This window comes from Empidonax traillii, unplaced genomic scaffold (assembly GCF_003031625.1).
Source record: "Empidonax traillii isolate 1590-97213 ecotype Southwest subspecies unplaced genomic scaffold, ASM303162v1 scaffold653:size358915, whole genome shotgun sequence".
NCBI lineage: Eukaryota > Metazoa > Chordata > Aves > Passeriformes > Tyrannidae > Empidonax > Empidonax traillii.
In genome coordinates this window covers 270497-294822 of record NW_020955846.1, presented here as the reverse complement: position 1 = coordinate 294822, position 24326 = coordinate 270497, and the positions used below count along the sequence as shown (strand labels likewise).

The 24326-nt window shown below is 45.8% G+C and overlaps 1 protein-coding gene across 6 annotated transcripts in view; it reads right to left on the bottom strand.

The window, feature by feature from the left end:
* The window catches only part of TJAP1 (tight junction associated protein 1), a 40688-nt gene that overhangs the window by 10544 nt on the left and 5818 nt on the right, over positions 1-24326 (bottom strand). For 5 of the 6 annotated variants that reach the window (XM_027899263.1, XM_027899261.1, XM_027899262.1 and 2 more), the window contains 2 exons: positions 6771-6868; positions 2188-2346 (listed from right to left, as the gene is read on the bottom strand). In XM_027899263.1, the coding sequence (XP_027755064.1) occupies positions 2188-2346; positions 6771-6854 (243 nt within the window). In that variant the 5' untranslated portion in view covers positions 6855-6868. Of the gene's footprint in view, positions 1-2187; positions 2347-4610; positions 4665-6770; positions 6874-24326 lie in introns of those variants that run through there. The other variant, XM_027899266.1, reaches the window with a different exon arrangement.

The following is a 24326-nucleotide window of genomic DNA, read 5'->3' as shown; positions in this document are numbered from 1 at the left end:
TGTAAAATCATCACCTTAGCTGGTGTTTCAGCTTCCTCCACATCCACAGTTAGTGGGTAGCAGGAATCTCACAGGCCAGCATACACAGGATTAAGTTTTCACCACAGCAATCACTTGTGGGGCCCTTGAAGACCCACAAAACACATGAGAGAGAATCATTTGGGAGCTGAAAAATGTGGCTACCATTTACACCACCCAGATTGTGCTGTGAAAAAGGTTTCTTTCTGCAGACCTGAAAACAGCCACTGTAACTTCTAGGACAGCAGAAGAAACACCAAAGGTCAGAAAAGCCTGTAAAAGAAATTAACATTATGGGCAAGATCCCTAGAGATGTCAGGGCCCTGCAGAATAGGGAGACACAGAGCAGTGACGAAAGCACACGACTCAGCTATTTTCCCTTCCTTTGCATTCTCTGTGTTAATCCATGACCTGGAATAGCCAACATCCAGTACCCCAAGACAGCCAGGCACAGGGCATACACAAAGCACCAGGAGCATCCCAGCCTCTCCTGACAACAGAGCTGCCTGCCTCCTGCACACACCTACTGCCCCACAGCCTAAAGGGCCTTCAACCAGCAAACACCTGGGAAGTCTGCAGTGGGGAGAACAGCGCCAGTTTCTACCTTCCTTAACTCCTGGGGCTAAAGGGAAGCTGGTTACACCCAGGAAGATACACCCAACCCGTAGCAGAGCCATGAGTGGCACCCCCACTAGATAGCAGCTTCTGGTGATTAAGCACCCACAACATGAGGCCTGGGGCCCTGCTCTCACTCTCCCCACTGGCATTACAGACTAGATGAAATCCAGGTGGGGGCTTTGGCCTCTGTGAGACCCCTATGTGCAAGCCGGTGACCCTGGCACCTACCTTGTTTAGTGCCAGGCTGAATGAAGGGGAGGATCTAGATGGGGTAGGCCCCTCCTCCCGACTCCAGTGTGTTGGAGCGGAGCAGGATCCTTTCTCTGGGTAGTTCGGCTCCACTGCACGCTTCTGCCCAAGCTTAGCACACTGATGGTGTGGCTGTAACAGCCGTGAACAGGGACTGCTTTCATCCCTTCTGCCCTCTGCACTGATTTTCCATGAAGACAGTGAATGCTGCTGCCCAGAGGATGTCCCTGCCAGCCCCAGGTCTGCCAGCTGCTGCAGCTCATACTGACACAGACCTACTACCCTTCTCTCCAAGGAAAGTTTTCCCTTACTGTCCTTTCTCCCAGGGACAGGTTTCTTTCTTAGTCTGGAAACTCTCCCAGCTTCCTCAGCACACTTTCTCAGGCCCGAAGCCGTTCCCAGTCCCTCACATTTCTTTTCTGTTTTTCTTCTGCTTGGGCAGGGGGATCTTTCAGTTGCATGCTTGGTTTTGCCCCCTTGCAGGTGACCTTCCCCTTGGCCTTCTGGCATGGAGCTTCTGGGGAAAAGGGAAGAGTTCTGGTCTTGTGCTGCTCCTCTAGTCTCTCCCAGTGAGCGCAAGCGGTTGGGACTCAGCACCCGCCGGGTAATCTCATCCAGGAATTTGGAGAACTGCAGTTTTTGCTCTGTGATCTTCTCCCTGCGCTTGACAGAGTCAGCGGCACTGCTGCTGCTGTGCTCCAGGGAGCGCTTCTCCCTAGGGCTGAGGCAGAGCTGAGGATCACTGTACTTGCGTGAGCCATGGCCATGGCAAAGTGTCTCTACTGAGCGGGACTTGCACAAGCTCTCAGGACACGAGCCTGTCATGTTGGTCTGCTTCAGGATCCCTTTGAGAGGCAGGTGTGTAGACGAGACACGAAACTTCCTTGGAGTCAGGACTTCAGGAGGCTCTTTAAATATAAGTGAGCGTTCCAGGCTTCTGCTCTTGAAAGAGCAAGTGGGATGGTGTCTTTCATCTCCAGACACCAGCACTGTCTCCATGCTACGGCTGACAAATTTGCTGCGGTGCCCACGACTGCGGTTTGGGCACCGCTTCCCGCTTCGCTGCCCCATCTTCCCACTACGTGGAAATGCTGGCGAGACAGTCTGGCTCTTGATGTTCAACTCTGCTCTGCACCCTGTCACTTCCTTCTCACTGCTGGACTCCAGGGACCACGATGAGGAGAAGTTCAGGTTGCAAACCTCAAACCCCTCTGCCTGCTCGAGCTGGCCTGCCTTGGTGTAACTAAACCCTGTTTGCTGGTGCAATGGTGTTAAGCCCTTTGTCACCCGGCAAGTTGTTACCTGACTCTGCTCAGCCAAGATCACTCCGTCCCGGTCGTCACGAATGATGGGTACCTCATGGCGGATTTCGCGGTGCTGCGGGGGCGCCTTGCGGTAAGGCTTCTTTGACGGAGCTGTGCTCGACATCCTCCCACCTGCGTGGCTCTGAAAGCGGGTTACCTACCAACAGCAGAAAGTGCACAGAAGAGAGAGTCACGGGTGCTCCATCGAACCCTATGAGTGACCCAGCAGGAATTCAGCTCCCCTGGAGTCCCAGAGCACGTCCCCATGCAGAGCGCTAATAGAGCAGGGAAAGGATGTAGCCACAAGCCTTGAACAGCAGCTGCAGGAAAGGGAGCAAAGTAAGAGGTAGCTGTGTCCTTCTCCCAGCCAGTGAGAGCAGAGGGCTGGCACATCCTCTCCCCCCCTCTACACACGCTCACTCACGTAGTTTGTGTGTGTCCGGATTATATATAGCAAATGAGAACAGACCTCACAGCAGCATATTGATTAGGCTCTTTAGGAAAGGCCTTTTTCAATATGGAAACTGCAAGCCTCACAGGCAGCAGTGACAGCTGGAGCAGGAGTTATTGATCATGTCCTCTCACTGTCAGCAGGGACTATGTGGGAGGAGACTTCAGCCATTAAAGAGCCCAAACCCAGAACTTTTTGGTTTACACTGGAGCCCCAGTGCAGCAGACCACAGGAGACTCGTCAGAAAGAGGTGCCACAGAACTGCTCACTCTGTCAGAAAAGACAAAGACAACCCCCAAGTCAGAGGTGGCATCAAATTAGGGAGCAGTGTCATTTGTGTTAGTTCCTAAGGCCAGGTTTTGCAACACAGAACCACAAAATGGCCTGGGTTGGAAGGGACCTCAAAGATCATCTTCTTCCAATTCCTTGCCACAGGAAGGGAACCTGTCACTAGACCGAGTTACTCAGAGCCACATCCAGCCTGGCCTTGAATACCTCCAGGGATGGGGAGTCCACAATCTCTCTAGGCAACCTGTTCCAGTGCCTCACCACTCTTAGAGTGCACTAAGTGTATACAGACATGTAGCAGTCTTCCTACTAGTGGGAAGATTATTTCCTCTACCCCAGCCATGCTGGGCAGGATTCTTCTGCCTCAGGAGCAGTACAAGAACAAAAAATAGGGTAGATGAAAAGCAGCTATCTTGTACACACGGAAGAAACACCTTTCTTTTTACTTTTTTGGGTCTACAGTAGTGGGCAGGAAGACTTCCCTGCAAGCAGCCAGAATTTCAACTACCCTATTGTACACAAGAACTCTCGGAGATGTCAAGTAGGTGCTGCAGAGCCTTTTCTCGATGATAACATATGCCATCATTCATAGTTGCCCGATACTTGGAGTAAATGCCCAATTCTCATTCCCCTTTTCCCTGCAGGATCCTAACACTGATCAAGCCTAGCACCTCTGCAATCCTCAGCACCTGACCTGCAGCACTTCAAAGTGCAGAACCCGCATCAACTCAGAGCACACTCTCTCCCCTCTTCTACAAGCAGGGCCATGCAACTCCCAGTCACATACCTGGAGTCAATGGATACCACTGGACCAGTGACCTATAAGGCTTCACTTGTTTTGTGTTTTGGACAGTGGAGTTTTACATGTTAAGAGTCTAATAGAGCCTCAAGAATTCTCTCCAGTTCTTAACCACTCTCGTCTAGCTGCAACTTGTTGACACTTAGACTGAGTCCCCTGAGAGGACTGGCAACTGTGAGGTGTGCATCAAGCACAGATTGGCTTCAAGCCATAACAGTCACTTCACAGGAACATGGGCAAACTGTCCTTCACCCTGCCATAAATACAAGCTCACAAAAGCTTCTCACACCTTTCCACAAACACAAACAACTTCCTAGGACTAACCTGTACATCTCCCCCACAAAAATGCTGGAAACTTCCCCTTGCTGCAGTCATTCCCTCAAGGTCCCTTCTGCTGAAAAGGCTCAGGTAGATGCCATTGACAAGGGAAAAGTAGCACAGCAGAAGTGCATCAGGGAAAGGAGGGCTTTACTGCAGTCTCTTTCATCTCAATGGCAGAGGAGCGGCCACAGAGCTACACTCTTACAGCTGGCTCCCAGAGTAACCCAATTCTCTTCTTGTACTGATGGGTACCTGTCATGCTTTAGTATTAGTTTAGTATTAGGTCTCTAATACTTTAGAAAAATCACATCCAGCATACTGAATCACATTTCACTGCATCCCCAAGCAAAACAGATAGTCTGATTTGCTGGGAAGACATTTCTTTCAAAGAGAAATGCTGAAAACCTGACTAGAAGCAAGTTTGTAAACACCCAACCATCAAAGAGGTGAACTAGGGAACCCTTCTGTCAATTCCTGACAGGCTAGGGACGACAAATGTGCCCAGATATCCCAAGCTGAAATCACAATCATTTCTCTAGTTCTTAAGGATGTGAGCACTTACCAGCCTGGGCTCAAATTTGAAGCCGCATGAAGCAGGGACACTCACTCAGACGCCCTGAAGAAGAGAAACAAATAGCTTAGCATCCACCACAAAAAAAACCACACTTTGAAATATGTAAGGAATAGGGAATATTTATAACCAAGGATAACTGGATGGCCACCTCACTCCAGGTACCTGCCCGAACCCACATCGGATCTTCTGAACGCAAATAAAATGAACTTAGAATAGTTGGCCACATAGCCCAGCAAGAGCTGGAAAGGCACCTGGCAAGGACACGTTCAAGGCACTCAGGCATCTGGGACCACACAGGCTCAAAATTCATGAAGCAATAGCTTCAAGGAAACTTGGTTCCAGGAAGGACTAACCAAATCTCCTATAGAATGGGACCCCCTCCCAGATAATCTTTGCCACCACTGCAGAGGGATGCTAACTGTAAAGCCGTCAGTACAGAAGTTTGGTAATGCTAACAATTACCTCACTCATCCTTTTAAGTCGGTACTTCTCACCCACAACTGAGCTGGCAATTATTACACACTTATTTAAGCCAAAACATTACATCCTCATGCCTACAGCTGTGATAACCCACACCTCCACAAGAGAGGAAGGCAAACTACCCTCTCTTCCATCAAGCATGTCAAACTCTACCTTGCTGCTAAAAGGCTTCTGTAAAATATTATCCAGGCAACCAGGGACACAACACAAGTTCAGAAACAACCTTCTTCTCTGTTCAAAGCCCCTGCTTTGGGTATATGTACTGGTTTTGGGTACTGTACTGGTTTTGTTTGGGACAGAGTTATTTTTCATCCTAGTAGCTAAAACAGTGCTGTGCTTCGGATTTGGGATGAGAACAGCATTGATAACACAATGATGTTTTAGATGTTGCTAAGCAGTGTTTACAGTAAGGAAAGGATTGCTCAGCTTCTCACACCACTCCATCAGCGAGTAGGCTGTGGGGCACAATAAGCTGGGAGGGGACACAGCCAGGACAGCTGACCCCCACTGTCCAAAGGGATATTCCATAGCATATGGTGTCAGCATACTGAGCATATGCTCAGTATATAAACAAGGGGAAAAGTTGGCAAGGGCCACTGCTTGGGAACTGGCTGGGCATTGGTCAGCAGGTGGTGAGCAATTGCATTATGCATTCCAATTCTTTCATTATTATCCCTTCCTTTTCTCTCCTATTGAACTGTCTCTATCTCAACCCACAAATTTTACTTTTTCCCCCATTCTCTCCACATTCCACTGAGGGGTGAGAAGTGAGTGAACAGTTGTGTGGTGCCGAGTTGCCAGCTGGAATCAAGCCACAACAGGTACCCATCAGTACAAGAAGAGAATTGGGTTAGTCTGGGAGCCAGCTCTAAGAGTGTAGCTCTGTGGCCACCCCTCTGCCACTGAGATGAAAGAGACTGCAGTAAAGCCCTCCTTTCCCTGATGCACTTCTGCTGTGCTACTTTTTCCTGGTCAATGGCACCAAGCCCTGGGAGGCGGGACTGGAGCGCAGGGTGGGGAGCAGTTGTACACACACAGGGAGAGTCAGATTGAAGGTGAATGGAACAGGCAGGCAATCAGGACCACGCAAACTCAAGCTCTGCCAAAACAAACTGAAGAGGTGTCCAAGTGCTGGCCCTGTCCCAACAAGCTGCCTGGCCCCTTTCCTTCCTATAATACTATAGTCGGGTCTCAACTAGCACAGGGGAAAACAGCTTCACAACAGCATAACTGCTCTGTGGGGCAAACTGTAAAGTACGGGGGAAGAAAGAGAGAGGGAGAATGGGAACCTCCAGGAAGGACCAGGCCAGCATAGTTTGAATCTGCTTTTCCACCAACTCCCAGCAGCATCAAGGCATAACCATCAGCCACATGGGCTGGCAGACAAACAGAGGCTTCCAGGAACAGCTGCACCCATGTTTCCATTGCAGCTGTGCTCAGAACGAAGGTGCCAAAGGCCTCCCTGTCTCTCAGCACACAGTTCCTCAGGCTAAAACAGGACTATCCCGGTTCCTACCTCAGAGGCAGCAACTATGCTACCTGCCATCTCATCCTGACTATCCCGGAAAATATAACCAGATTTGAAACCTACCCTCATGATCTGAGAATTTCCAAAGACTTAGAAACTCACAGTGCCTCCAGGCAACTTTCCCTCAAACAAGGACTTACAGATGCAAAGTGACGACGACGTGTCCAAACATTTCTGGTCGCTTGCCTCCAAATCAGCTTTCCCCTGTCAGCATCCAGCAGCATCTGGCCAATAGCTCCTGAAACATGAGAAAGGAAACTTGGTGTCAGTCACCTATAGCACAAAACATGAAAACAACCAGGCATGCGCAGAGCAACCCACGGCCAGGTGCCAGGGCATAAGTCAACAGCAAACTGCTGCACCATCAGGCTACTATCTAATGCCAGGTCCCTTCACGGTAAAAGCCCCATATCTTCACTGTATCCCAGAAAGGAAAGGCCTTCTAGCCAGCTCTCCACTGAGCAGGATACCTGTGCAGAGCAGTAACTGACCTTGGAAAGGCAGCTGTTTTTTCTAGATGGCTCTAGGGGTCCCTGCTTTCCCACATGCATTTCCGTCCAACACCAAGAATCCAGCCTTTGTCATTCTGCTCCAATCACTCTGCCCCACCAATCTAATTTTGTTCTCCAGATATCCCTGCATGGAACAGCACAGTAAAGACCTCCTTGCCTACAATACCTGAGCATCCCTTGCTACCACAGAGAATCCTGGAGTGGTTCAATTCACCACACCTCTGTTCAGAGTGGAGCAGATATTCTCTGCAGAACAGATGGACCTTGTGCTCCAAAGCAGAAATGGATATAGGTAATACCCAGAAATAGAAGAAGGCACCAATTCTGCTCATCATGCTATCCACAAGCCTCTCTCTGAAGGAGCTTGCTGTCAAGTCCACATTATGACTACCCTGCAGAAGTTCAATTTTAGCCTGGAGCTACAGCAGAAGGCAGCTCTTCAGCTATTCTAATTAGCACTGTAATACAAGATGAAATTCAACCTCCTGGTTCCTTTTATCTGTCTTTTCCACCTCTCATCAGTAATGCTACTTAGCATTTACAGTCCTCTTCCTAGCAGTCTACTGCCTGCAGTAGCTCCAGTTCTACTTTTGCAGCTTACCCACTACTTCCCTACTGTAGTTCCAGTCTGATTTCTAAGCTCATTGGCAGTTACAGCTTCACTGGAATGGCTCATTGAGGGCTACAAGGCTCACAATGATCACCATGAGCATTAGTCACATCTTCCAGGCAGACACACACGTACACTTTAAGGCTCAGAAAACTGCAGTGTAAACTTAACATTTTGCTTTGTTAATGCAAAAAGCTGAAGATTCCTTCACCCCCTCACAAAGACAAAACATACACAGCCTCTTTCCTCTTCACAGTGAAGGAGTGCAGTGATAGTGTATCCTCGCTTCAGCTGGGATAAAGCTAATTTTCTTCCTGGTAGCTGGTACAGTGCTGCATTTCAGATTTGGGATGAGAATAATGTTGACAACATACTGATGTTTTAGTTGCTACTAAGCAGTGCTTACACTAACTCAAGGACTTTTCAGTTTCTCACGCTCTGCCAGTGAGGAGGTGGACAAGAAGCTGGGAGGGAGCATGGTCAGGACAGCTGACCTGAATTAGCCACAGGAATATTCCATACCATATGGTGTCATGCTCAGAACATAAACTGGGAGGAGCTGGCTGGGAGGGGCTGATCACTGCTCAGGGACAGGCTGGGCATTGGTCAGCGGGTGGTGAGCAATTGCATTGTGCATCACTTGTTCTTCTTGGGTTTTACTCCTCTCTCCCTCTCTCCACTACAACTAATACTATATTTTACTTTTTTTTCAATTATTAAACTTACTAATATCAACCTACAAGTTTTACTTTTTTTCCAGTTCTCCTCCCCATCCCACTGGGAGCGGGGGGAGAGTGAGCAAGCAGCTGTGTGGTACTTAGTTGCCAGCTGGGATTAAACCACGACACAGCGGCAGTGCAGCTGCAGAGGCAGCATACAAGCTTGACTCCAGCTGTTTTTACCAGGGAGCATCCCTCAATGTAAAATCCACTTGCAGAGCAGCTATGTTCTCTGTGTGATCTGAGAATGGAAAAAGCCTTTGCCACACAACAGAAGCAGATGTCATCTAGCATAGAATTGCTCGAGACAGTTCTGTGGGCCCTGTACAGAACAAGCAGCCACTTGGCATGCATACAAAACCACAAGACTACCCCTGAGCATCATTTTGTCTCCAGTAACAAGAAAGAGTTTCACAGCAGAGAAAAAAGGTTCAAAAAGGAATGCTTTAAACAAAAAGGGAAAGAATAAGAAAAAAAAAAAAGGCAACATTTGTAGGCACCTACGGTCTTCCTGATATTTGGCAAATCCCTTGAGGCCTGAGGTAGCTAATACTTAACTTTGGTTTTAGGATGCACACAGCTTCTGCCTGGTTGCTGTTTCAGCAGCTGTGAACATTCTCTGCAAAGAGGCAGAGGGCTTGCAGGGTTTTTCTCGACATAACTTCTCTTCTGTTGCCTTTTCTGACCTTATAAGCAGCAGCTTCACTTCCTCAACAGAAATATGGTGATTATGGTCCCTAGAATGTTTCTTATTTCAGGCACTGTATCATCTTTCCAGCCTTTTCCTCTTACAAGCAGCATTTCTTTAACTTTGCTTTTTATTCAGATGGCTAAACTTGTATGACTGAGAAAATACATTTCATAACACAATGGTATTTGTTTCTAATGCAACACTACAGAAAGATTCTGTAGTGGCTATCACAGTCAGTGTACCCCAAAAACCTGCAAGTGCAATACACCCAAGTAAAAAAACCCCAAATGTCCTGTGCCACATATCTAAACATCACAGTTAACCCAGAATTTTCACACTCTGCGGGTCAACCTATACTCTGCATGCATATCCAATACAGGATACTGGCACAGCCTGCTTTAGGACACAACAATGTCTCCTCGCCAGCATCAGGAGAAGCAGAAGCAAGAGAGCCTTGTCCAGCTATCTTCCTGTGCTTACAGATAAAGGCAACCTTAGCTTTCACGAGTCTCAAGCCAGACTTTGTGAGAAGCTACTGCAGTAAGCCTGACCAAGACAACTAATCCATGAGAGGGATGATGCAATAACTGCATCAAGGGATGTCTATCCAGGACAGAAAAGCAAGCTGTGTGAAGTTAAAAAAAAAGCACCTGTAGGTTGCTGGTGCCAGGTACAATGGGAACGGACTGTAAGGTTATTGAAGGGCACTTTAACATTTAACAAGAGAGATCTTTTCATTCAGAGAAGGCATCTCAATTAAAAGAACGTTCAGATCCATTTTGCTGCTGGTTTCTTTGAAGCTCATTTTAAAAGTAAAGGATGACAGCTCCTACTGCAGAGACTCACATCACAGTTCTGCTTGTATGTTAATGCTCACGATTCAGATCTGAGTAATAGCATTATAGTGACTCTTGGATTAAAATCGAGTTTCAGAAGGATTATTGCTCATTCTTGCTTTTCCATACCAATTAACCTTGACTGTTAGGCAGAAACCTCTGTTGCCTGCATGGGAACAATTCCAAGAGCTATCAAGAAAAAGGGATCAGGCTAGCTACTGAACAACAGTCCATGTAACAAGCTCTACTTAACACCTAACACATTTCCAAAGAAAATGAAATCCCTGGACTCCAGTTGTACATAGTTCTTGTTGAATGGAAATACCACAGGACATATCATGTATCTGTCATACCCATTGCACCATGTAGAATTCTCTTAAAAGTTACTGGAATCACACTTTCTCTTACAGTCCTGTTCCCTCCTTCCAAAATCCAAAGATCTCAGTCTCCCTAATTCAACTGCACTCCATACCCTTAACTATGCATTTTATTATCCACTCTTGGCTGTGTTAAGTAGCTTAGCTTTCCTAACCCTTTCATTAAAGCCAGGACAGGTCAACATTGACCAAGAAACACTAACATTGCTAACACGTAACTGGAATAGAATGCAACAGCTGATTAACATCTGAACAGGAACAGGGCAGGAAGCAAAGGACCCGAATTCAATCCCCAGAAGGAATGTTAATGGAGAATAAAAATACCCTTGGGAGATTTTGACCAGGAAATGAATGTTAGCTTTCTAATGTATATAAAAGCATAGAAACATCTTTAGGGGCTACACCTGAAATTGTACAAGAACCAGCTCAGCAAAAGGTCATTTACTAAGTTACCTTTAGCAAGGACAGCTACACTGAGGGCTAATGACAACTTCTCATTCAGAAACGCTGACACACCAGAAGCCTGTTTAGTTTGTTCAGTGATCCTGTTAGCCTGATCTCTTTAGTTTGTTCAGTGATCCTTTCAACTTCACAAGGTAGTTTAGGCTACAAACTTTCAGAGTCTCTTCATCTCTGCACCCTGGGTTTCATCTCTTTCCCCACTCCGTCTTCATACCTGTGTTCTTTCTTATAAGATCTTCCATGGGAAGAATTCTGGAGTATATTGCTCAGATATTTAAAGAAAAAGCAAATCTTGATACCCTAACAACACGTATCTGGCAAAAAGCTGGTAAATAACATGTAAATTTGGGAGTCATGACCTTAAACTTTCCCAAACACAAGGGAATGGCTACAACAAGTAAACATTTGAAGAGAAGTAAAAGAGGTAGATTTCCATAGAAAATCAACATGCAGGAATTCCCTTCCAGACCTCTGTCATTTCTTGCGCTTTGTAGGAGAGGAGGAAAAGGGGGAAAAATCATACATTACCTTCCTAGAGCATAAAATCAAAAGGTATTTAATAAGGCCAAGATAGAAACAGCTTGAATTTCTCAACCACTGAGAGGCAGACTCTCAGCCCCTGTAAGTATTCCCTAAGGCTCACACAACTCCCAGCAATTAATATCAGCACTCCTCTTGTTTCAGCCTTTGGTTCAGAAGTTCTGGGAAAACTATAGTCTCCAGCTCCTCAGTGCCAGGGACTGAATGTCACCGAGTTGTCCCTCTAGCAGAGACATAGAAATTGCCAGAGAATACTCCGTTACTGGAGCATTCAAGTATATACTCGCCTCAATCTGCTCTCCAAAACATCCCCTCTGTCTACGAGTCTCAGAGATGCACAGATGGCTAACACACTATGCAGTATCTACACAGCAGGACAATGGAGCAGGGCATATTATTTGCATTATTTACAGAGGACAGATGGACAAGTTGCTGCAGTGACCCAGCCTACAGAGCATCTGCAATGCTGAGGAGGCGTTAAGTCCAGCCCGGATGCTTGCAGGTGCTGACAAAAGCAAATGTAAAAAAACAAACCGGCTGTTTACAGCAGCCAGCTTTATTCTGAAATGTTATCACTACAACCACTCTCGCAGAGTAATTCATGTGCCAGTTTTGTCCCCGTAGAGCCTTTACCCGCAAGCAGAAAACACAAGAGGTACTGACTAGATTTATCCTTTTCAACCAGAAAGAGAACTGACATCTGCAGTATTCCTTCCTCTGCGGTAAGTTTTGTATGGGTGTAAGTCACCATATATAGGAGGCAGCACGTACTGGGGGGAGACAGAATCAGGAAAGAGAATCAAAATTGGGTAAAATTTATTTCAAGTTCTACTTAGTTGCAGAAAGGTCCAGCTCAAACTTGCTCAGTCATCTGAATCTTTTGGAACATTAAAAATTTGTGAAAGTTTTAAGATGTTGCTTCTGCTGTCTAAACAGCACACTAACCTGCAAGTCTGCAGGCACTTTTATTGGCCAGTGGAGAAGGAAACTTAACATTTCAGAGGTCTCACATCTGTTCTAGACAGGAAAAAGCCTAATTTACAAGGCGGAGTGATCTACTTTAATCAAACACTAAGGATAAGAATGACCAAGTTGTACAAATGCTCACAATGATCAGTTTGCCCATCCTCCACCAACATGGACCACAACAGGCTCTTTCATTCCATGATCACATGGCTGCAGACAAACATGACAGACTGTTCAGCAAGTAATAAAAAGGATCAGCTTTTTTCCCCAAGGTCTTGTCTACATATACATTGTACTAAATTAAATTGACTTAGAAAATAACATAGAAGAGTATAACGCTCCCAGGGAAATGTTCTTAATTCAGTTTAAGAGCACTTTACATTGAAACAAGTTAAATAGATAGATACAAGACACAAACTAAATTAAGGATGCCTGTACAAGAATGCTGCACTAATATAATCACAGCTGTTTCTAATCTGATTAAGTTAAATCAGTACAATTTCCCTGCAATGGCAAAATCCTTACCGATATTGAAATTAACCCTTTTATGCCCCTTTCTACTTCCAAAGCATGCTTTTCTGGGTTTTGTGTTTGGTTTTGGTTTTTCCTTCAAAAAAGCCCACAAAAAACCAAAACCACAACAGTGTGACACCTCTCTCTCAGAATCAAAATAAGCTAACTACACCTCACAAGGTATATTAAGGTACTAAAGGTACTGACATTTATGTGTCTTGAAAGTTTTATTAATCCTATGTCAAATAAACATCGTAACAATGTTCAGACTAGCATAGCATAATATTTTCTCTAGTTTCCCCAAGCAAGATGGGAAGAGTGATCACAAGTACTTATGCTATACCCTGCTTTCCAAACACCCACACAGCTTTTGCTTGCTGATGTCCAACATACCTGGAGCAGTTCCGGGAAGACAATGTTCCCCACTAGCTCATTCCTAAGGGTATGGCTCACAGTCAGTTTATCTGAGCAAACTGGAAGGTGGGGTGTTGTCTAACTGCCCCCAGGCATGGTCTTACTATTGACCCTCTTCCACCAAAAAATGAAGTTCTCCTACTAACTGTGGGGTAAGCACATACTCAAACCAAGTCTGGGATCACAGACCTAACATACTATAAATCCACGCTCTAAAATCACTGCTCATCTCCTCAGTTCCTACAGCATTTCCCCAAGAAACGTACTTGTTAAAAATTAAATCTCAACAATTCTAAAATGACTGGTGTTTTTTTCCATTCCTTATTCAAAACTATTCGAACTCTTTCTCCTGAATATCAAGACTAGATTTGTCTTCATTCTTTTGGTATACTCTTTCATCTCTGCCTCCTTTTTCAGTCTGGTCTCTTTGAGCTTACCACCATCTTCCTCACATCCCTGCCAGCAATGCAACCATCATCCTCTCCTCAGGGCCACCTTCTACTGCTGCCTCTGAGCTACCATGTACAGAACTAACTTCCACTTCAGTCCAAGTTTTCCATGTTCAGCACAGAAGAACAACAGCAAGAATCCTCTCAGAGCCCCCTGCAGGGAACTAAATCCCTCACCGGCCTTCAGAAACTAAATTGTGCCACAACTCTGAACAACGTGGTAAGCTGTCATTTCTGTGGAATACCATCAGCAGCCCTGAAATAACCAGAGCTGGTAAGCTGTTTTGTTTTGTTTGTTTGTTTTTCTGAAAGAGCTGTTTTGAAGCCCAGTCATATGGCAACATGGATTGTAGGTACATAGAAGAGTTGAGTTGCAAAGGGAATCACACTTCCGCGTTTTCTATTTTACAAGATTTAAACTTCAACTCTCAAAGGGCTGTAGGCACATTTTTGCAATAAACTCTTTGGTCTTGAGTCTCAGATTCACACTGGTAGCTTGTGCAATTATAAGGTTATGTGACCCCACACCAACTCTAGGATTCATGCTTAGCATAAATATATGCAGTGAAGGAGGTAGGAACAATTTCCGCTCCATAAGTAAAGAAATTGAGGCACAAGGAGGAAAAAAAAAACAGTTTTGTGCACTGTTTTTGCATTATGTTGCAAGTTAAAGAAAAATCAGACTCAGCTGTCATAAGAAAGGAACTGCACAAAAATTCAGCAAGACATTTCTTGCACCTAAAGCAAGAGTGATTTGGGACAGAAAAGACAAGGAAACTGCACATGAGCTGAACACCTACCTGCCAGCAATTGAGTTGAATAGCCTGCAGTTCTTTATAAGTACAAATAAAGCAGCAACCCTGATCCAGTAGTAGAAGAACAATATTTGTACTATACTCAATTTTTTCTGCTGCTGGGGTTTAATCCCAGTAAGAATCGTTTTGGTGTAATTAGCTTTTCCCTAGCAGATGGTCAGATGTGAGAGGCAGAGAATGGTACAGGCTTAACTGTTGGGTGATTGTGCAGCTGCATCTGTAGCTGAACAGTAAAGCATGTACAGGGGTCCAGCTGTAGTTTGCACGACACAGTTCGTCTCTGCCATCAGCCAAATGTCAGCTTCCCCTTTCTCCAGATTATATATCAGCCACAGGCACTATCCAAAGGCAAACAACTAAGATGCAGTTTCACCACCATCCCCTTTCTCAGACAAAACCCCTCAAATCTTAATCAACTAGAAGTCCCTCTTTCTTTGGTGATAGAAGCACATTCAGAAGCATTGCCATGGAAACTTGAGCCATCCTCTGTGCTATTCATCAGAGAAGATCTGGCACAGAAACACTTTATGATCTCTATATCACTGAATACAGACAGTAGTTGGTACAATGAAGTAAAATTAGACTCCAGCATAGTATGAGGATAGCACTGGCCCGTTCTTCAACCAAGCTGCCTGAACCTTGCATACCTACAATAAGCAATAGCTTGTTATCAGCTGGCAAGGAAAAGCAGTGTAGCACTGAAAGAAGCAGAAGTGGTGTTAGTGGAATAAACCTATCCAGCCAGAGGGATGAAAGAGAAAGGGGGTCATCACAGTGTTTTCCCAAAGCTGATTATATCTTGCCCCTTTCCCTTCCCCAGAGGTTACAAGCGATTTTGCTACTGACTCCTTTGCAAAGCAGGATTCCTACCATGTACAGACACCTCCCACTTAACCCAAGTCACAGCCATTGCCTACTCTGGAGACCACATTATTCCCCATTGCCTTCAGCCCCTGCACCCAGGCACAATACAGGGTGTTAGATCACCCACTCCTACACACTGGCAGTAGTCATCTCAACAGGACACAATGGCAGAACCAGGAGATGGCTTTCAAAAACATGCTTTGGGCCTAGCAGGTTCAGAGCCTGAGCCAAGGGCAGGAACAGGCACAAAACTTGTCTCAACTCTTTAAACAATAGAGCAACATGGCTCCTGAAGCAGCATGTAACCCTGCAGCATCTTCTCTCTTTTTTTGTTGTATGGCCCTATAGTTAATCTGCCTCAGTTTGCCTCCTTTGGGTTTTTTTGTTGGAGTTTTTTTAAGGTTTTGTTTTTTTTTTTTTTAATGATTCTCAGTCTCTAGCACCACTGAGCTACTGAGAGATTTTATTCTGAGAGTTCAGTCACAGAAATGTAACATGGCTTAATCCAGCTTAGGAAAAACAAACAGATCCACCCATCCATCTTTCCCGGCTGATCTGTGCAAAGCACGCAACTGACTATGGCTCCTCTTTCCCCTGCTCAGCTGGGCTCCAGTCAGTCCTTTGAACAGCAGGACCCAATCCACAGCAGAGGGGACCCACACCTCCACCCCCTGCCCTACAAAAGGAAGCTGCCTGTCACCATCAGTGACCAGGCTGCACCACTTGTCCTTCTGCACATGCTGTATTGTACCTCCTAGGTTCACCTCCCTCCTTTGTTGGGGGGGGAGGAGGAGGCAAGAACCACAGGTACCCCACTTGACACCAAGCTGGGTTGCTTCAGCTCTTCCCTCAGACACAGCCTCTCTTGTGGCAGAGCCAGAGCTCTCATCAACTATATCCTTCTACATCTGTCATCATTGCTAGCACCAGTGCTGTTCTTCAGCTAGAGCTAGTAACTAGCATCAATTGTCTCAAGGGGCAATTGCAGCAAAGGCCCAGCACTTCAGTTTTACCCCAGGTCAGCCTGTCCAAACTAGCTCTACATCCCCTACCTGGCATTGCTCTTGTAAAACTAAAATTCCTTCACTGCCGTTATCCTTTGTGTTAGCATAAGGCCATTAAGTAAATTAAGGTTAAGGAAAAACACTCCTTTCAAATAACGCTAAAAAGACAAGCTCTTTCCCGCCAAGGGGCTCCTTCCTGTAGACCCCCTCTCTTAAGTAAACTCTATGCAGCTCTTCAGAGAGCAAGCTGGGGATAAGAGAGAGTTAAGCTGCAAGTGACTGTCACCTATCCTCCAGGGGCTCGATAATCGAATCGACTCCAGATATCCTAAAGCAAGCAAGCCATCACGTTCTTTGTACCTTTTTTTTTTTTTTTTTTTTGTCAAGTATCAGACTCAACAACCCAGTGCTAGCTCACTGCTCACCTAAGGGTAAAGACCATAGAGGAATGCGAGGGATGGCCAGGCAGATGTTGCAAAGATAAGGTGTTTGCTCAGCACTGACAGCAAGCTGTTCACTCATGCCTTCAGCTTCATGCCGCTGCACGAGCTCAGCTCTACAGGATCTGTGACTCTGGCCTAAGGAATGTCTCAACTGGACAACCACCACATTTGCTGCCAGCTCAAGGTGCCCCAGGGTGAGACCAATTCCCGATTTTACAGTACAGCCGCAGTTGTGCCTTCTGCTGCCTGTTCCACCAGGGGGAGATCTAGCTACTTGGGAGGGTTACAGCTCTAGCCAAAGGAACACATCGCCTGAAGAGATGTGTTTGGGACTGGATACAAGAGCAGAGAGATCTGGATTCCTACACTGCTTGAAGGTCAGCAGGGAAGCTAAAACAAGGAACTTTCTCTCCACAACACATTAAAACTTACTGACAGGATGGAAAAAGGCCAAGAATCACCCCTACTTCCTCCTTGGCCAATGTTACATCCATTTCATTTCAACTCCCTCATTCCTTTCCTGGTAATTGGAGGGTGACAGCAGAAGCAGTATGTAATCCTAAACAAGACATCCATCCATCTTTGCAGCCATGCCCATATTGTATGACAAAGCTGAAACACCCAGTGATTACAATGATTATACACTCTTACGTGTTCTACCAGTAACGTTCCACACAATCCATTTTTAGCCTTACTTATATTTTGCTACACCTCCCGTTGCTGCAGGGCATACTGTCCAGTTTGGCACTGCGGAACAGATGAAGGAAAATGAAGATTCAGGCAACCCACTTTCTTGTCAAAATCCAAGCCCTAATAGTCAGATATGGAGTCAGTGGTAAGTAGTTCAAAATAAAATGCATGGTTTACATGAAATCAAAAGAGAAGAGAGCCCAATATGAATAACTTCCAACTGTTTCACAATGCTAAGAGTCTTGCAACAAGTAACGTTCCCTTAATCACCTATCATTGAGATTCTGCTTTGAAAAGTGATACATCCTTCTGGAGAGAGGATGGCATGGAGCTGTCTGGTAAGGGGAGCTCTGCAGCAGCTCACACAGAGACTGTATCGACACCTAAAAAGCAAAAGCTATGCTATAAAGCCAGAGCCCTTCTGAGAGCCAATTCTTTCATTCCTGCTACTGTCTAAGGATGGCAATAGAGAGGTCTTCTACAGAAGACTCATTTTAATATGGAAATGACTGGCAGATCACAGAATTTCAGGCCACTAGACACTGCCAAAAGAGAACCTGCAAGTCCAAAAGATCGAAGCAAACAGGGTGATGTACAGCCCAGGGCTTATCCAGAGCACAGAAGATGGTCTGCTGTTATTTCCATAAGCCCTGCCTATGGGCTGCCCATACTGACACTGCCAAAAGGATCACGTTTCCCTGTACCGGGCAAAGGAAAGACTTGTACGAAGAGGACAAGGATGGTTTGCATGATAAGGGCATAGAAAACTATAAGGCCATTTCTCACACACACCATGTCAAGGATCTCAAAATAATGCATCTGCATCCTGATCTGCCATCCTTCACCAAGATTCCTGTCCTCAGCTCTTGGGGTTCCAACCAAAAAACGAAAGATTTTCCAGAAGAAGCTGGAGCAGTTCAGCTGCAGCATAGAGGTATAAGAACATTTGCCCACCAACTGGAGGAAGCACTGCTGCCCAGGTAAAATCCCAGAGCCATTCCACCTCCGGGCAGTCATCTCATGCACAGTTTGTACGGAGCGGAGCTTGATGGCACAAGCCACTCAATCATCTACTGATTGTCAAGAGCACACAGGCTGCAGGGGGGATGAGCCAACCTTAACTGGCCTTATCGGTGTAAATTAAACCGTACAACACACCCAAGCAAACAGTCAGTTCCTTTGGAGGAGCAGGCATGAGTTATTTTGCTGCAGCTATAAAGGAAACATTGCTGCTAGGACATGCCCCTGGAGTGACTGTGCCGCTCAGCTCTCCCGCTGCATTCCTGGGGTTGTTTAGCATGGATTCAGCTCCAGCCTTTCCACAAGCAAGAAGTCTGAACCCTGAATGCCATCTGCAAACACAGCTAGACTCCACCTCCTGCATGCCTGCAGGCCACCAGGTGTGGCCAGGAATGGCACAAGCTACACACTAAACACACCTTTGATGTGGAGCTGAAAGCATGTAGCCACGGGGCATGAACAGCACGCCGCCCGCCGCCGTGCTGACTCCCACTGCAGGAATGTGGCTGCAACCACAGGCCAAGGAAGGCAAACACATTGCATTCCTCACCAGGCAGCAAAGGAAAACAAGTAGCAAGCCCACACACCCTCCCCTCTGACACCCGCAGCGCTCCCTCCCCACGAGTCCTGCACGTCCACTGCCGGGACCCCAGCAACAGCCCCAGCCCCAAACTCATTTGTGAGAGAGTCCAAGTTCTCCAAGCGACTTCTTGAGCCATGGGGCAAGAGAAACAGAGCCAGGCAGGAGAGTTCTCAATTGGGTATGCAAGCCATAGGGAGGAGAGCTGCCACCAGGGCTGGAAAGTAGCCACAGTCCAGGACAGAAACAACTTTGTGCAGTAGCCTGGGAAGGGAATTTCCCTGACTTTTCCTATAAGACAAGGGGCAAATGTAACATTGAGACTTGTTGAGCTGAGGGGGCAGAGCTGAATATGAAGCTGACTTTGGGCATCAGGGGTGCTTGGAAGGATCCAGGTCTTTCTCCATCCCCAGGAAACCATTCTACCTTAAGCAGCTTCTCTGAGACGTAGGCATTTCCTCATTACCCCAAAATCCTTCTGTCAAAACTTGTGTCCACTGCCCACAGACACAGATCTGGCCTTCGCTGTACATTATTCTCCCCATACAGCACTTTGGTGATTAAGAGAAATAAAACTCAATGTACAAAAATCCAAGACATCAGGTAACCTTTTGTCTCAGAACCTCACCATTTTAGAGTTGCAAACAAACTCGACGCTCTAGTCAGAAAAAAACACTACTCCTCCTTTATGCAGCACATCTTCAAATCCCAAAGCTTTCCAAAGAAGTCACAGTTCCCAAATATGAAGTTACTCTGATTGGAAAAAGATGATGCTGCCTCAGGAGGTGAAACTGTCAACAGAATTCTCAAGTCTGTATTGTGAACCCCCCACATTCTGAATCTGCACTTACTTTGTGCAACATAACTAGACACTGTATCCTACCCTTAAAAACCCTACAAATCCACGGCCCAGTGCTAAGGGCCAACTCTGACACTGTGCTCTTTCAGCACCAAGCAGGAAAGACAACACTCTCAAGAGCACTGCTGCGAGAATATTTCCAACTCGAATCTAGCAGACACAAAACCCAAGTGTCAGGAAATTCAGAAAGCACCAACTAAAGGCTGACAAACTGTAACTTCTCGGAACCTAAAGGGGAAAGGTCACTGTAGCCACAAGTTCCAGAAACCTGCGGATGTATCTAGCAAGCCGCAGAGGTAGGGATGGTTTATAAGGCTGTGGCCCAGCTGCTCCAGATCCCACATGTGCATTTCAAGGCCCTCACTGGGGGGAATGATATTAAGTAACAAGAACAGACCAGACAAGGTCCAGTAGACTTTCCCACGCCCCTTAAAATGCGGGGTCTCAAGCTACCTATTCCCTTCTAAGCCAGTAAGGTAAGCTGCAGAGTAGCTCCAGCACTTGGAAGAAAGAGGCATGAAAGACCAAATTTACCAATAGATTCATATCCAGAGATATAAATAGAAGCCTGGCAGGATTTACAAAAGCACCCAGACAGATTAGGTGTCTAAATCACTGCACGCAGAAGAAAGGGCTTCTCCCCTTCTAACCACTCCATACCTCTCCAACCCCAGCCACCACAAGAAAACCCATTTCAGAGAGGACGGAAGCCCCTGTTGCTCTACACGTTGCCAAAGGCCATCCCTGTGCAATCCACTTGGATGGTGACGGCACCCAAACCCCCACAAGTCTCAACAGTGCAACCTGCAATGGCTGAAGCTCTCACAGAATGTAGGTCTGCCTGTTTCCCAGAATAGGAGCTGCCTCTTCAGCCTCTCCTCTCCCTTCCCCCACTACATCTTTACTTTTCATAGACTTAATACTGTTTCAAGGTACCCTCATCCTGCCACTGGTGGGCGGGTGAGTGGGGGAAAGGGGCCCTTTATAATTGTAGTGTTGCAATCTGCCAGCCCGGCCAGGCAGCCTGTTCCCGCCTGCACTGTATTAAATACCTTATAACTGATTACACCCCCATGGGGCATGATTAGCAGTCTTCAGAGAACAAAGTCTACTTTCATAAGAATAAGAACAGACACGTACTGCTAACCTACTACACAGCTGGGCAGGTGAGGAAACAGGGAAGAAAGGAGGGTGTGTGTGGGGGGGAAGAGTTAACTGTACTGCTAACTCTGTTCCCTCCTTCCCTCCCCTATCCCAGCTGTCTAAGTTGAGACTTCCACTGCCCTTAATATTGGTACCCTTTAGACCTACCCCACAAGATTCAGGTAATGTAAGCTCATAAATAAACTGTTGCCTATGGAAGTCAGGCAAAGTCCTAACCTGAAGAGGTAAGAAGGCCTTGAGGCAAGCAGATTGATCTTTGCTCTGGGTGACAGCAATTCCTTCACACCAGTTCCCAGGAAAAGGGAAGGGTGAATTCCAACTGCAGCAACAAAAACAAGGAGAAGGAAGGAAAGTCTGAAATACGATCACATACCCACGCCCCTCTCTAACCTCTGTATACCTCTGGAAAGTCTAAGTAACAGCAAAACATCTAATTCAATCTGGAGGTTAACAGTTCCCCAGCTGATTATTTTTTTCTTGTGGGGAGAGAGGAGGCAGCAAACAGGAAGAAAGCCCTCTCCATCTGAGATAGCTAACAGGGATCTCCAAACACGCACAGTCCATACGCACTGCCACAACAAAGAACCAGCCCAACGGAAACTTAGCCAATCCGACACGAAATGACCTACTGCTCATTAGCAAATCTCAAAATGCCCACACAAACAGCCACAAATATATGTGGTGCTATCTGGCCTCCATCTCCTCAAAGCACAAAGATTCAGACTGTACAGCCCTTCACCGAAAGCAGTAAGAAAAATGGAGGCAACTCCGATAACAAAATAAGCTACTCCCCAAACCTACAACAGAGGAGAGCAGAGCAGAAAGCTCCACAAAAATGGTCTTATTTGAGATGCCTGTGCAGCAGCTTCAACAGAAGAGTAAGAACTCTCCTAATTATGTTGTTTTAAAACAAATCAGAGCCCACTGGCCTTGCCTATGGCTCCGTGGATGTTCACGATACAGTCTGGAAGCACTTATGTTCAGCTGATGCCTCTAGAAGGGGGCACCTTGCTGACACATCCCACCTGGATTCTTATCCAACCCACCGAAGAAAGGATTTGTTAATGAGAAACCAACCCAGCTGAAAATGATCTACTTATATCTGCTTTACTCAGCAGCTGGTCCTTCAGCCAGTGCACAGGAGATCTCTGAACTGTACTGTTCAGTCTCATCTGTACAGCAAAATCTGCTTATTCCCTTCATTACAGAAACACTCGAAGGCACCAACTGACTTTAGGCTCTGATGTCCTCACCACTGATGTAAAGCATCGATACATTTAGAGTTACCAAACAGGCTGTGCTTTCAGGGTCTGGATAAATGGGAGCTTTCACCATAAACACAAGTAAGTCATTAGAAACTCCAGGAGGTAATTTAAAGTATCGCAGCCAGCACAAAAATAGTTTTACTTTGGGAATTGAAGTTGCAAAGCTATAATAAATCCAAGTAGCACAGTAAAACTTCTCATAAAAGCTTAAAATTAGTTGTGAAGCCCCAGATGGCCTTGCATATAATTTGATTCTGCTACCGTGGGCTAGCAAAAGGGAAACCGCTCTTTACACTGTAAAAAAAAGACCCAAAAACTCTATCCCCCTTCAGCTCCTAGGAGACAGAAGACATAAGCTTACATTTTGTGCCTATATATATGTGGAAAATACAAGGAAGTAATAAATATATAAATAAAATTTAAAAACCACACAGCTAACAATGACTTGTTCAACCTCCCACTGTGCTGGGCAGCTATCAATCAGGTATCTGAGCTCAAACTGGAGCACTGCAATCCAAACCTCTCCTGGCTGCTGTACCCTTACAGATACCCTGCACCCACCCCTCGCTCCCAGAGTAAATTGCCTTCCACCGCATGGAAGCACTCCTGCTATTCTGATACCGGCATTCGCCACCAAAGCAAGAGACCCTAATTTAGCCCCGCACGGGCCTTCTGCAAACTGCTAATCCCCTGCACACAGCTGTTTTTCAAATGTACGGGCATGAGCAAACCATAAACGATTTATGGCGCGTGGCAGGAAGACTCCTGGCTCCCTGCGTAGGCGGGGCTTTGGGACAAGATCATGCTTGGACTAATGTTTATATTGCAAGTTGTCAGTCAGGTAGTAAATCATCTCCGGAGCTGCACAGGAATACAGCTCTCCCCATCCAGCTTGGGGCCTCGATGACATTGAATTCCGTTATAGCCATTTCAGATACACCTGGGTACTGTTTGCAAAGGCATCATCTAATCAAGGAAAAATGGGTACGCTTACAAAGTAGACTCTACCAAAGTTCTGAAGCCCAGCAAGGGTGATTTGCTTCCAGGACTCAATCCAAACTGGTACAAGACATTTGCCAAAAATGACGCTCTGTACTAGTCCTAGAAGAAATTGGATTGAGTGTCTACGTAGACATTTACTAACAGAGTGTATCATCAGCAAAATGCAGTCACCTGCGAAAACCCTTCTGAGCAAAGTTTTCATTTCCCAGTATTCACATAACCATAGTGCAGCAAGCAATGCTTAGAAATTAAATAATAGAAGGCAAATAAGTTTATTTTGCGTAGTTTAGTGCAGGAGATTCTTTCTTCTCAGAAAAATAAAAACACTTAAACACAGGACGCAAACTTGAAGTCCATTGTCAAGAAAAGTCACTTAAAACAACTCTAATTTTAAACAAATATGCTGTGATTTTCCATTATTTTCTTTTCCCCCATTTGAGAGGAATGCTCTCACAATATACTGGGTACAGATCTCCCACAGATAAAAGAGAAGGGGGAAGAGTTCTCAATAAGGAAAAAATAATAAATCAAAATACACAAGCAAAACAGCAGAATTACCTGCAATCACTTTTCAGTTATGTGAGATACACTGAATTTCAAGTCATCTCCCTAGAATATTTTTAACCTTTCTGTTGGGCAGCAGCAGAGTCCTCACTAACGAACAGCAAAGCTGCAGGAAGAAATCTGATTCAGGAGACAGAGAAGCAAAGCATATTTGGAAACTGTAGAAAGCTTGTGCAGCAAGACATATGCAGGCCTAAAAACAGTTACCCTGAGTAGCATATGCTAACACAATGGTCAAAAAACTTACAGCCACAATGATTATCTAATTATTATCTTGGGAAAATAACTTACAGTCTTTTGAAGCAAATGCTGTAAAGTAAAACTCGCCTAAGGCATT